The 14,606-nt window shown below is 36.6% G+C and overlaps 1 protein-coding gene across 2 annotated transcripts in view; it reads left to right on the top strand.

The window, feature by feature from the left end:
- LOC128031477 (MAM domain-containing glycosylphosphatidylinositol anchor protein 2) overlaps positions 1-14,606 on the top strand; it is a 125,431-nt gene that overhangs the window by 95,980 nt on the left and 14,845 nt on the right. For both annotated transcript variants that reach the window (XM_052619765.1, XM_052619764.1), the window contains exon 11: positions 13,586-13,763. In XM_052619765.1, the coding sequence (XP_052475725.1) occupies positions 13,586-13,763 (178 nt within the window). The remainder of the gene's footprint in view (positions 1-13,585; positions 13,764-14,606) is intronic.

Raw genomic sequence — 14,606 nt, 5'->3', positions numbered from 1 at the left:
GTTGTCTCGCCCGGTCACCAGTCGACGCGAGCGCCGCTCAATGCTCTGTGGGCTCATCGCCGCTTGGGCTAGTGACATTTCCAGGACGCGACGGGCATGGAAAGTCTTAGCCTGACAATCCTAAATGAGAGGGTTTGGAGGGCATGCATGCTAACAGAGACACTGCCAGCCAAGCATATTAGGCAGCACTTCAGTGCCTAACCTTGGGACGGGGAATTTCACTGCGGGGGTCTGGCGTGTTTATGCATCCCCTAGGAAAGAGATTGCTTACCCTTGCTTTTTATAGCTTTTACATACTATATTAACACTCTCTGAGGCTGTGAATGTGGACAAGGTAATAAAAGTGATTTTGAATATATATACCGTATATAATTATTTTTTTTTTTTTTTTTTTTTTTTTCTAGTCATTTCTAGTTAAACAAAATATGGAACGGTGTAACCTGCTACTGGGATTTCTTAAATGTGCGTTGTTTAATGCAAGGTTTGGTGGATAACTTACTTTCAGAATGATTGCGTATTATTTCCTTTCATACTGTTCAAAATTATAGTGGCAAAAAATGTGCCAAATGAAGAAATTCAATAAGAAGTCAAGCTTTGTTTAAACCTGGTATAAAGATCTTCTGTGGTCACTTGTGATCTAATTTCAAGGAGAAGATTTCTTGACTACTATGTCAGTGTGTTATTGTATCCTGATAAAGCACAAGAAGTGTACAGTACTGCTTCAAAATAAAATGGGAATTTTCTCACTAAGCTTTCGTTTAAGGCTTGCTATTTTGGTCACTGCATGTTAATATCAAGCAAACCAAAATTAATTTGCATGTATACTGTATGTAAGCACTTTTCCTATTTTTTTTTACTTAATGGTTTAGTCTTAAAGCCTTATGTAGCTGTCAAAGTTTAAACCCTTGTGAATGATTGACAGTCAAGTAAGTGGTTCTTTAACATGTATTTAAATCAGCTGATATTAGTTTTCTTTCATTCATCAGTATTGGCCAATATGGAGTATTTCTCATTTTCTCTACATTTTTTACATTTGGATTATGCTCAGTGTCATCTAATGCGTACAAACACAAATAATGTAACACTGTTAAATGTTATCGATAGCAAACTCTACATTTATGATGTACATTACAAAAATGTAATGACTGGCTGGTATCGGCCATAATTTTAATAGTGGTGCATTCCTAATCAAACCTGATATTATTACAGTAGCATGTGTAAACAAGGGATATAGGTTACTTTAGTTATATACATACTTTAGTATTTGGTAATTATTGGTTGAAGTGTGGCTGGGAAGTATATACAACCCCATGAAGATTTGTGCATATTCACAAATTCTGTATAAAAACTGTCTTTTGGTCTCCATGTCCTCTAGTGGATCATTAAAGCCACTAGAGCACTGTTCTCACAGCAGCAGTAAAGGCCAGCATGAACAACCCTAATGTTTCTATGACCTCATTTTTCACTATACTGCCTATGTACTTCAAGTTTAACAAGCCCTCTTAACATTTCTTCTGTGCTTATGGCACTTACCGTGCTGTTGTAAAAGTCATCCTAACTTAGATGACATACAGTACAAGGTTACACCTCTGCAGTGCTGCGAGTTGCTTCAGTTTTATGTTTAGAGGATGTTATACAATACTTGAATGTATAGCCATTCATCTTTAATTAAAGGGATTTCAGAGTTTACTTTAATGGGAATTTAGTGTCTTTAAGGATATTGTTTGAGGCACTATCTTTAGCTCCCAGGCTAGAGGAGAAATAGAAGCCTCTTTTACTGCTTCAGTCTAACATTGTTTAGTTCTCCAGCCGTGGTAAAAGCATTTACACATAAAGCTTCCAAATCCACATTATAGAAATCTAATTCCTCTCAATTCCAGATAGAAGTCATAAACCAAATTTGGCTCCTAAAAGTGTGAAGTATACGAGATGTTTGGCGTGGAAAATACTCATATTGTTTCTAATTTACAAACCCCGTTATTGTATTTTTGCTCCTGCGGCCCTGAAATCCAGTTCAGGAAATATTCCATTTCATAGTCAAGGTTTCACAGAGTTCATTTCCTCATTTGAAATTACAGCTGTTTTCTTATCACAAGTAAAGGAATATTGTTATTTTCAGTCGGTGCCCAATGTAAAATGGAGTAACACAGCACCTGTGGGATGACAGGTGACCCTCGGCCCCCGATTTATCCCCAAAAATTGTTGTAGCGTGTTTGAATTGCATGCATGCTGTAAGTGTGTCATCATATCTCTGCAATGTTTCAACAGCATTGTGAGAGTTTCTCTATTGATCATATTTTCCATGTAGTGTTGAGATGAAGCCTTTTACCTCGGGCTGCTTCTGGGATTTTGTTCAAAGTTACTTGCTCACTCGAACTTGAATATGCTCGCACTACTTTCATTTTTAAATAAACTAAGTACGAACACAAATATAAAGTTGAAATATGCAGTTGTTAAAGTATGTACTCCTAGACTATTTTAATGTGGGGGTTTTAATCTAGTATTCATGAGGGAACTGCAGGTAGTTGATGAAAAAACATATATATACTGTATGTGTGTGTGTATATATATATTACCTGCATGTCATGTGCTCTGATTTAAGATGACAAAAAAAAGTACACATGAAAATGTTAAAACTATAAAATCACAAGGATGACTTTAAGTAAATATTTTATTATTGCAAATATTTTCTTTTATTTAATCCCTGTCCTAAAATTATTTTATAATGCTTTAGGTGAGGTACAATTAATATTTCTTCATTAAATGACTGACAAAGTAATTTGAAAAAGTTTCTGAGAGACATGATTTCACAAACATGGTGAATGGATCACAGCGCGCTCTCTTTCTCTCTCAAAATGCTAATGGATTCTCATCGCGTCTGCACTATAAGTGAGTTGCATGCTGCACAGTCGACACAGGAATTGTCACTTATACTATCGAGGCAGTGTCGCATCATCACTAAAGTTACTAAACCACATTTTTTCTTTTTTATTCTTGCAAGTGTGAACCATTCAGCGCTTATGCGAGCGCTCATGCACACTCGCTGCGCACACACATAATAATGCCAGGTTCACATTACTCTGCTTGCAGTGCATATGTGGTGTGTATTTCTTCCGCACTCATGTTAATGAATTAAAGCGTTCACACTGCACACATGGTTGCAGTCTGGCAGTGCGTTTAGGAGCGGTGCATCTGCAGCAGTGCAGAGATAGTTTCCGCACCGAGTCTATTTTTCTGTACCACACATTGTCTATGAACTGCAAACACCTCACATACAGCTCACAAAATCAGGCTTGCACTGTGTAAGATTTCACGAGTTCACATCTACGTATATTAATACCGTAAGTTTATGCGTATTTGGCGTGCTGTCCGGGTGGAGGGCTCCGAGCTCGGGATGTGGCCCGAACCCAGAGTACTCCCCCCGGTTGTGGTAAGAGTAGATGGATCTAAGTGAGGAGAAATGGGGTGGAGGAGGGATGCTGAAAACTGTCAATGAACAGAGATAGGTTCTGCTGTTATTTATACCTTGTCATGAGTTGATTACTGATTGGTCTCCACTTGTGTTAATCAGGTTAATGAACTGCGACTGTTCCTCCCGAACTTTGTTATAAAACAGCATATTGTGCAACAATTAGTCGATTGTAAAAACAAAAATGCATTGCATGATCAAACATTTAGGCGAGATAAATATACATATTTATTTTTAAATGCCCTCCTTCACCCCTCAAATGAAAAATACAATCCTCTCACAAGAGTCACCTAAGAGAGGAATTCATTTTCAAAAATGAAATTCAGGCTCTGAATACAGTAAATTTCTAAAAATCTTGATTGGATCATCATTATAAAGAATTCTACATGATAAAAAGAGGGCTTTAAAAAGATCGGTATCGGTATCGGCAGATACTGCTTTCTGTGATTTGTGATTAGTGATCGGCCTCAAAAATCCTGACCGGAGCACCCCTACTGAAGTAGCCATGGTTTGCATTGTTACTAACATCTCTGAAAGTTAATTGTTGTTTATTAAGCACCTAGTAGCAATTTTTATTTAAAATAACATATTTTGAAAGATTTCGTTGACTTTACAGTCAGTTAAGTCAGTGGGGTTGAATGTTTTGTTCTCCATTGAGTTTCCTTGTATAGAAAAAAACTTTCTTCAATATATCTTTTTTTATGTTCCACTGAAAACATATACGTTATAGAAATACATTCCACTGACCCTGGTCGTGTGATGACGAATAATGATTCTGTTCTATTCTATTCTATTCACAGAGTCTTACAGAGTCTGAAATCTCAGAGTCAGGGCCGCCCTCTGCTTCAATCTCTTCTGCACACAGTGCTGCTTCAGTAGTGAACTCAGCAGGGCACACTTATCAGATCTCTTCCTCTTTTCCCCTCTAGTCTAAAATCCCATACTGTTCACCCTCGTAATTCCCTCTCTGATAACTTAACGTCTGTCTCATTCATTCTCATACATATACAAATGCACTTGTCTACACCTTTTTACAACTTTTACAGTACATTACTGTATCAACAAGGACATACTTCTATAATGTTGTTGTATTTTTATGTGAACATACTAGTTTATAGAATTTACATAATTACCATTTAAAGGGACAGTAAGTAGGAATTACTCCCATCTAGTGGTGAAATTGTATTTTGCATTCAAACTAATTTTGCTCTCCAGCGCCTCGCTTTTTCAAATGCGCGTTGCATCTACGGTAGGCGATATGTACCAAAAAGCTTTGACAGGATGTATTCTAATAGCACTTCGTCGAGTTTTCCTTCAGGTGAACAGGTGTGTTATTTCAAACAAACTGCAACATGACAACTAACAAACGAATGTTACAGTATGAATTACTGACTGTGGAAAACATTAAATATTGTAATTAGTAGTTATGTCTTCTTTATTCGTTATATTTTCTGAATTATGTGCATTGTTAGATATAAAAAAAAATATTATAATATAGATTGTAACACAGAAAACTGGCCACTTCAGCGTCTCTTTTGAAATCTTTATCCAGCTTTAGCTCTTTCCACCTAGAAAAAGCTTCCCCGACATTAACTCTTGTTTTCTGTAATCTACGGTCAAGTTTCCTTTTACGTTCTATTTTTGACTGTTTTGGCGACGATGTTTTCTTCTCCTGTGGCGCGGCATATGTATGGTCCATAATAAGAATGCAGAAGTGCAGTTTCAAGCGTCTCTCACTGCTCTGCACCTGCGTTTCTGGCTCTGACCGAAAACGCGTTGGCTTAGTACTTTTTGTCCCTCTCTGCTATTATAGTTTTGCAAGATGGCGGAACTACATGGAAGCCTCCGTCGACCTACCCGTCCCATGTATATAAAGATAATAAATTCTTCATTTACGAGGATTAGTTTAAACATTGGCATAGGTATTTGTACACCATTGAGGGCATATTTATGAATAAAAATATTGATTTTAGATAATAAAATACTTAAAAAGTTACTTATTGTCCCTTTAAGCATTTTATTTTTGTATTTGTTTTTATTCAGCAAGGATGCATTAAGTTGATCAAAAGCGACAGATATTATAATATTATATATATATATATATATATATATATATATAGATATTATAATGTTAGATATTTAAAAAAAGGCTTTCATCCATTTCATCCAGAAAAAAAACCATCACAGTTTCCATAAAAATATGAACTGTTTTCAGTATTGATAATACAGTGAAGATTGATTGATTAAAAAAATAACTGAATGATCACTGAAGACTGGAGTAATGTCTGCTGAAAAATCATCTTTGATTCACAGGAAGACATTTTATTTTTAAATCAAATAAAAGACTAATTAAATTTTTATTTCATTTTATAAATGTAATGCTAATATTACACATTATTGTTGGTTTTACTGTATTATTAACAAAATAAATGCAGCATTGTTGAGCATAATTGGTGGTATTTGAATGGGTGAGTAGTTTACTAGTAATTTATTAATCTACAGTATTTCCTCCAGTTTTGTTTGTTGATTTGTGGATATGATAGGTAGGCTTTATCATGTGAACAGTGTAATCAGCCAGTAGCAGCTCTCGGGTGGCTTTTCCCTTGTGTTTTACCATTATCACCTCACATGTATGCTTTGGGATCTCAGTGGGATCTCAAGGAAAAAGCCAAAGAGACATTGCTGCCCTCTAAAACCTTGTCTACTTTTGTACAGTGTTACTTCCAAGCAGTAAATAGTTTCTGCATTATTCAGTCACATATTTTGTAATATTTGTTATATTTCTGGCTATATTTGCTATGTTTGGCATCCATGGAGGAAAAACAAGTGATACAGATACACAAGTGCACACATACACCCCTTGCATGCTAATACAACATCAAGGCCTCCACACAAAGTAAAGATTCAAGGACACAGTTTCACACTGAGACTCACACACTGCTGACATGTTTCTCTTTCACTCTGTGATGTAAATAACAGTAGGCCACCTTTTCACTCTGTGAATTGTTTGTGCAGGTGGACAGTGTGCTAGGATACAACTTCACATTTACACTACCATAACAAGGATATATGAATCTCCATTGCAGCAAAGTATTTGTGTCGGTACTGTAGCAAACAGCATTCGGCAGTCATCAAACTGGCCTGTGGGCTGATTCAAAGACTTGCACGACATCGACGCGTGGCCATTCTCTGGAAATATGCGATTTACATTACACCGGATGAAGTATCTAGAGGTACAATGTCCTTGGGCCTATGCGTGGGCTAACGTTAGCATAAAATCTTATTTACAAATGAAGCTCATTGCCATTAGTGTGCATTATGACAAAATAAGTCTTGTGTGAAGTCTTATTACCGGGAGCCCGCTGGAGCAGTTACACTGATGAAAGCGATTCATATTTTGAGTGCGCAGGTATGCGTGTATGTGCATATATTTTGTTATTGCAGCTTTCAATCTCTTGCTCTTTTTTTTTTTTTTTTTTTTTTTTTTTTTGTTTGACCTCAAGTAAATGTTTTTTCAGTCTCTGCTGTTAAAAGAGAAACTGAGGCAAATGTCAACAGGGGATTTGTTATATCATGGTTCTAAACTGCATGTGCAATATAACATGTGATCATGTTTCGCGTGTAAAAAAACACAGTATTCTTCACACAATTCACCTATCTGTTTACTGCTTTTTTAACTGTCACAAAAACGGGCTGATGACTTCCTTGTTCTATGAAGCCTCTCCTTCAGAAATACGTAACGGGTTCTGATTGGGCCAGCGGTTCCTGTTCTGTGATTCGACAGCAGCTGAGAGCAGGCTGCCCTCCTGGTAACGCGATTGGGCTAGAACGCACGTGCTGGAGATGTATTTATAGTCACAGGAGGAGCTTTTTTACTGACGAGATGCGCATGAAAACCGCATTCGTTTTTTTGCACAGCCCTAATATCTAGTTAACAAATCTAAACAGCGTTGCCCTTTGTGTAATAAGTTACAGAAACTGTTAAACGCACCAACTTAAATAATAAAATACACTTACCAGTTGTGGCCAATAAAAAACGCCTTCTCCAGACAAAGAGGGAACTGCTCCATCTTTAAAGAATAATCTTTGTGAAAATCCAGCATTAAACTGATTGAGATTGAGAAAGTTGTCCTCAGCAAGCTGTCCTCAGCAAAATGAGCTGCACATAGTTTTACATGTGCATTATAATTTTCAAGAACCGAGTTAAACATAAATTGTAACCATTAATCTCAAAGTACAGCGTTCCTGGGAAGCCCAAACAAAGATGAAAATAAACAGCGTTTCAACAACATGGGCGACAAACACAAACAGCTCTTCCTTCTTCTCCGTCGGAGTGCAACAAGGCCACGCCCCCTGTTTGAGAATTCATGTGGGCGGTGGTTAGTCAAAAAACTGTTTTAGTGACGTCATTACTGCAGGAACTAGAGGGCTGTAGTCCAAACGGGTCGTTTTTTGTAGGCGAATTCTGTTAAATCCAATATCTAGCTTGGCATTGAACTTTGAGCTTTAGAATTTTACAGATATTATTTATACTCTAACAATAACATTACACACTAACTAAAGGTTAAAACATGGAATCACGAAGAAGGGGACCTTTTAAGGATTAGTTCACCCAACAATTAAAATATGCTGAATATTTACTCACCCTGGGGCCATCCAAGATGTACTATAGATGAGTTTGTTTCTTCATCTGAAAAGATTTGGAAAATGTAGCATAACATTATTTGCTCAACAGTGGACCCTCTGAAGCTAATTTGAATGACCTGAGGACAAATTTCCAGCAAATCTTAATTTTTTAGGTGAACTATTCCTTCAAATGCACATGGGAAGCACAGATGAAATGCCAGTTTGCAACACCTGACTGCATTTGTAGACGATTTAGCCTATGTTTAGTGATCCTGTGTTGCTCATAACTCACAATAAAGAGAGTTGACAATGCTTTAACATGCCACAGCATGTTTCCCAATGGAGATATAGAATAGATGACTTTTCTATGTTTAGCATTTTGCTGTACACGTAACTCATGCATAGATATAAGCCTTGGTTTTAGTGCTGCAGGCTGGAAGTACTTAAATATGCATTAAGGAGAGTTTTTTTAGACGCTCATAGATCAGCACAGCTTCCCCTTTTTGAACTTGTCCAGATGAACCTGCTGTGAGGGAAGTTTTGGTTGAATTCATGAAACTTTCCGTTTGAGACCAGCACATCTTCACCTTTGACCATTGTTCATAATTAAGCTGGCTATCCAATTAATTCGATTTCATATACTTAGTATATTAACACTTGCAAAGAGTTCATTTATTAGCTTTCCTTAGGTTGTCCCCAAGTATGCATTTAGAACAAACCATCATAATTTGCTGTAATTGCCACGTTTTGAATTGCAAATCAGTCTTTTTTTCCCCTTTAGATATCTTCGATCAAATACTAACGAGGTTCTTATTTACACAAACACATAATTTACTCTCTCCCATGTGGAGTTGATGTATCTCTGTGCACAAAAAGGTGTTTAGGTTAGAATTTGCATAAGTGCAGAATGTCTTGTCCTCTTCATATCAACCCGTCATCCCCAACTCTTTCTATGCTTGTCTTTATAAAACAAGATTTGCTGAACGATGTCATGAATGAGAAGTGAGCCCAGTTGCCATAGCAACAAGCCATTTTACCTCTGAATGGCAACATATATTGCAATGCAGAACATAAAAAAGGTAGAACAAATGAGGCAAAAGTACTTTCTTTGAGAGCAGGTGAATTGGGATGTTTTTACTTTGTGTTATCGCAAAGACGAGTGTAGCGCACACCTTGTGTAACCAGCAAGTTCCATTGCCGCTAGAAATGTTATTTGACCTTTCCTTTTATTCAAAAGAACAGCAATGGTGAGTGCTGATGTAGCAGTACTGCAGAAGATCATGCAGATTTTCATCCAGTCTGACTATGAATTTGAGTGCTGATATCATAAGTGGATTTAGTTTTTTCTGTGTTCGCCGCTGGATTACAGGGGCAGTTCCTTCCTCTTGAAAGGTTAACACAGATGTATGTATGTGTGTGTGTGTGTGTGTGTGTGTGTTTTAATTAACCTCTCGTTTTGAGGATAATGTTTCTGTGTTTCTCTGACCAAAAGAAAAGGCCCGTATTCCTCTCTCTGGTGATGGTATTTGAATAAAGGTCAAGTTCAGAGGAAGGGAAATGTCAGGATTGTATGTAACGCAGAATAGCCAAGAATGCCTTAAATTATGCTGTTTGCTCGAATGCGAGTGGCGTAATTTGTGCCCGGTTTGATTCGTAATCAGAATGCTCCGCGAATCTTCTGAAACTTCCCAGAATTTCTGAAAGGGGGAAATATATGCGGTTCAGAGCACAGATGGTTTAGAGAAAAACCAGGAGGGAAACTTGAGCACTGCATTCAGAATTCTTAAGCTATGGTAATGAGTAGAAGATGAAAATGACTTTATAAAAATATAATAATGCTTCTCTCATGAGTGACCCCAGAGATAGCCTTTGGCGTCAAGCCACCACTGATTGTGAAACTTTGCGTTTTCCTTCTGCAGTTGGCAGCTTTGCCACATGTGTCTCAGAGTAGTGTTGTGATGAACCCTGTCCTCACAGAATACATCACTGGCCTGAAGAGAAGAATCATATGCTGTGCTGTTTTGCCAGGACTGTTACAGATACAATTCTGTCATTATTTACTCAACTCCATGTCATTACATACTTCTAGTACTCAGAAGGAGATTTTTTGTACTATATTTGGATGTATGTAATATTAAATATTATGTAGTATATTTGAATATATGTAATATTAAATGATAGTGATTAGCTAGCTGCTGCAGAAGATAATATTATCAGTGATTAATGTTTGTAATATACATATACATTAGCATTCAAATATATATATATATATTTTTTTTATAAATCTCATGCTCACCGCTCCATTTATTTGATAAAAAATACAGTAAAAAATAAAATGTATTTGATGATTTTTTTTTTTTTTTTTTTTTAAACATGATACACTTTTTTTTCAGGATTCTTTGATGAATACAAGGTTTGAAATAAACTTTTCTTTTTTGGACTCTTGATCACTATTGAATGGAAAAGGAGCAGCTTGAACATTGAGCCTAACATTCTCTATTTGAGTCCTACAGAAGGCAGAAAATCACAACAGGTCTGGAACAATATGATAAATTAGTAAATAATGAAAGAAAGTATGAAAAAATATGTAATTAACTTTTCCTTAAGTGATGCCATATAACAGTTAAAAAGTATAAAGCTGAGCTTAATTTCAGTTATGTGCACATGGACGGACACAAGTATTGACATTCTGCAGCATGAATGATCTTTTTTCTCATCTATGCAGTCAGCCAAGGTCACTTTCTTGGATCACAATAGGTTATTTTTCAAATTCCACAGATTTAAGTTGGGTATTGTATCAGTGGCACCAAAGTTGAAGTATTTAGTCAGAGCTGGATGGTTCTTCAAGGTTGTTTTGTCAGCCCATGTGTGCTCTCTCTGCCCTGTGCTCTTCACACTCTCCTTCAGTATGAGGGCTGAATGCTTCAGTATTAGCCCCTCACATCCACAACAAGGTTTAGAGTGTTTTGCTCAAGGATGTATTAAGATTTGAGGGCTGTGCTGGAAGAAACAGAAGGTCCCCGGAGCTGTGCACACTGAACCGCATGAAAAAAGCAGATGCATTTCAGTTCTTTAATGACCCAATATGGTGTTGAAGGATGCTCCATGTCAAGTGTTTAGCTCTAGTGTTAAAAAAAAAAACAAAAAAAACTTGACATTGGGTTTTTCTTGTTTTGTTTGGAGGTTAAGAGCCAGTTAAATTTATTTGCCATGCAAAATTATGGGGTTTAATTGAGTTTTAGGTTTAGCCGCTTTACATAGATAAGATCAAATGCTGCTTAAAGCCCTCTGTGATAATACCACTTATGAATGTATTGATTTTTTTCTCTATCTTTTTAAAGAGGAGAGACTTTGAAATAAGCTGTTGTTGTATGATGCATTGCAGCAGGAAGGTGCTTTGGGGGGAAGAACAGTCTATCTTTTCTTATATGTGCCCGCACCAATGCTTTTCCCCTCTACAAGATCTGCAGGCATGGAATTAGAAATCTCACAGAAGCAATAAACAGTAATTGGATTTGGCGATGGAAATCTCGTTACCAGGAGAGAGAGAGACCCTGATGGGAACACTGGCAACTTCTCAGGGCTATCGCTGCCACCCTCCCCTCCTCTCTCTCACCCCACTGATTTAACCAATCATCTTGAATCCAGTGATACTCATGGTGACGTGGCTGACTGTCCGGGCAGTCTGTGTACGGCTGGCTGTCAGTCAGCAAAGCTCTGAGAAAGTATTCATGAGGCGAAGCTCAACAGCCTGCCTAATTGTTGTCACATGGCAAAAGTTCAAGTTTGCAATTGTTCACAATTAATCTGATGGCCAAAAGATCTCAACAATCCATCAAAATAATGACTGACCTATAGCAATGATAATGCTAGCAATGACCCGTCTGCCGTTGGTTTGACAAACAGCAATTTTAAAACAGATTGCAAATCCATTTGGTGCTGCACTGAAGTTTTTCTTGTTTAAAAACTTGTATTAATGTTTAATAATGTTTAATGTTATTAACATACAAAAAAGTTCGGGGTCTGTAATTTTTTGATGTTTCTGAAAGACGCCTTTTGCACTCATTAGTGATGCATTTATTTAATAAAAAATACAATGAACACAGTAATATTGTGAATTTTACTGTTTTCTACTTTAATATAATTTAAAAGTGATGGCAAAACTGATATCCAGAATAACCAGAAGTGATTCCTCCAGTCTTCAGCGTCACATGATCCTTCAGAAATCATTCCAATATGCTGATTTGGTGCTCAAGAATCGTTTATTAGAAACATGTCGTGCTGCTTAATATCTTTTTTGTGGAAACCATGATACATTTTTTTCAAGACTTAATCTGACATTCAAAAATAAATTGTTTTAAAAATAAAAAGTTTGTCAATTTAATGCTTCCTTGCTAAATCAAAGTATTTAGTTCTTTCAAAAAAGAAATAGTGCATGTCAGATTACTCAAGAAAAATGGGGTTTAAACGTCTTTTCAAATGGACTTGATGATCACAATTTGTGCACTTTCCTACAAAAAATATTTTGTGTTTACCCTCGCTGGAAATGAAAACTTTTAATCCTACAGACAAGTGAAAGCTCTGGGTATTCACAACCTTCAGATTCTCTGTTAGTGATGAGAACACTCATTCTGGTCTGTTTACTGCCCAGCAGCTCCCTTCAGGAGATCCAGGAAGATTTCTTATAGGTGCTGGATTTTATTCAGACATGTCTTCTCTTTTACCACCACAATAATGACAAGAGGCATCAGCTGAAATCCATTTGTGCTTTCCTTCAAGCACGAGCTGAAGCAAGGAATTGACTTCTTCTAATATTGCATAATGATTCAACTTGCAGTAAACATTTAATTGAGAGGGTCAGGGAGCTAAAATGCCTTGTCAAAATCAATTAGTCAGCTCACGTATCTCACAAAAAATTCAATAATGTTTATTTTTTGCCCGTTCAGGAAGTTTTTGGGATTGTCACCTCATGCGCTTTCTTTCCTCTGTGAAAAGCATTGTTTGAAAATGTCGCCTCTGCTGTGTGTAGGTGTTTGTTTAGAGCATTTGTACTGATTTGCATCGGACAAGTGAGTCCATCTCAGAACGCACCGGTGCAGTTTGAATAATGCCATTGGCCAGTGCCATTATAATCAGAAAAGTTCAATTTGAAATAAAGAACCCTGTGTTCTTAGCTTAAAGAATACAGACAGAGAAAAATACTAAGGAGAAAGAGACTTTATATCATAATAGCTCTGTGAGACATTAAAATGGCTACAGAAAGAGAGCTGGTCAGCTCTTTTCAATATTACGCTCAGTATGTGTTGCATTATAATATTAGTATTAAGAAATTATGTTATTAATTAATAGTACAGACTGAGACGTATGTTTTTCTTCCCTAGGGACTGTTATTAAAAGGACCTTTTGGGAATCATTACTTGTGTGTGCTGGCTTGATGCTTTATCATAAGGTGTTGAAATATAGAACTCATAATTATGCTCTTATCCTCAGACGGGGCATCAGAGATGGTGGGAGCAAGAAATCCCAATAGAAGACAACATCCAGAAAGGAGAACTGCTCACCTACAACCTCACAGAACTCATTAAACCCGAGGCCTACCAGGTCCGCCTCACACCCATAACACGGTTCGGAGAGGGGGATTCAACGGAAAGGATCATTTGCTACAGTGGTAAGAAAAAGCTGGTTTTATTATGGTCATGATTGTTTTCACTTTTCTCTGGTTGTTTTTTTTTTTTTTTTTAATTATGTGAAAGTACCATTGCATGATAATTTAGAGCTACAAAATTTTTATTAATATCATTGCATCCCTACTAATAATAAACTAAAGTCCATATGGAATCTCTAGGATTTAAAGTCATCTTGAAATACAAAATAATAAGAATACTAAAATTACTAATTCTTTAATACACTTTCTCTGAAATCATTATGCATTCAGTATAATTTTGTTATGCATAAGTTTTATTATTCAGTTAGAAAAATAAAAAATTTCCACCGGTGATCTCAGACTTTTGGACCCCACTGACTGAGCGCAGTATATGTATGTATATATATATGTGTGTGTGTGTGTGCTTGTTGAAATACAAATATTTATCTGCATGTGGAGAATGTTAGTGTACTGATACTGACAGTGATGTGTGTCTGTGTGTTTTAAAGTCAAGGTCACTTATCAAAAATAATTCAATTTTCCTTTGATTTAGGTTCAGATTATTTGACAGCTCCAAATAAAGTGCAAAAGCCTCATCTTATTATTAAATCTCCTTTTAATATTTGTGTACAAATCTGCTAATCTAACAAATGACCAGCAGAGGACATTTTAATTATTGCTATTTTTTAATGTAATAGAGACCTCTGCTGGCTGAGTACATGAAAAATGCACCTATTACTTATCTGTTGACATGCATTTTAATAGCAGCTGTCATATTTGTAATACTGCTTCCTGTCACTGGCAATTTTATGGGTGATGCCAGGGTTCTTGTATATGATTGGTTCAATTTGTTTACATTTGTACTGC

Source organism: Carassius gibelio, chromosome A17 (genome assembly GCF_023724105.1).
Source record: "Carassius gibelio isolate Cgi1373 ecotype wild population from Czech Republic chromosome A17, carGib1.2-hapl.c, whole genome shotgun sequence".
Classification (NCBI taxonomy): domain Eukaryota; kingdom Metazoa; phylum Chordata; class Actinopteri; order Cypriniformes; family Cyprinidae; genus Carassius; species Carassius gibelio.
This window is presented reverse-complemented; position numbering and strand designations above follow the sequence as displayed.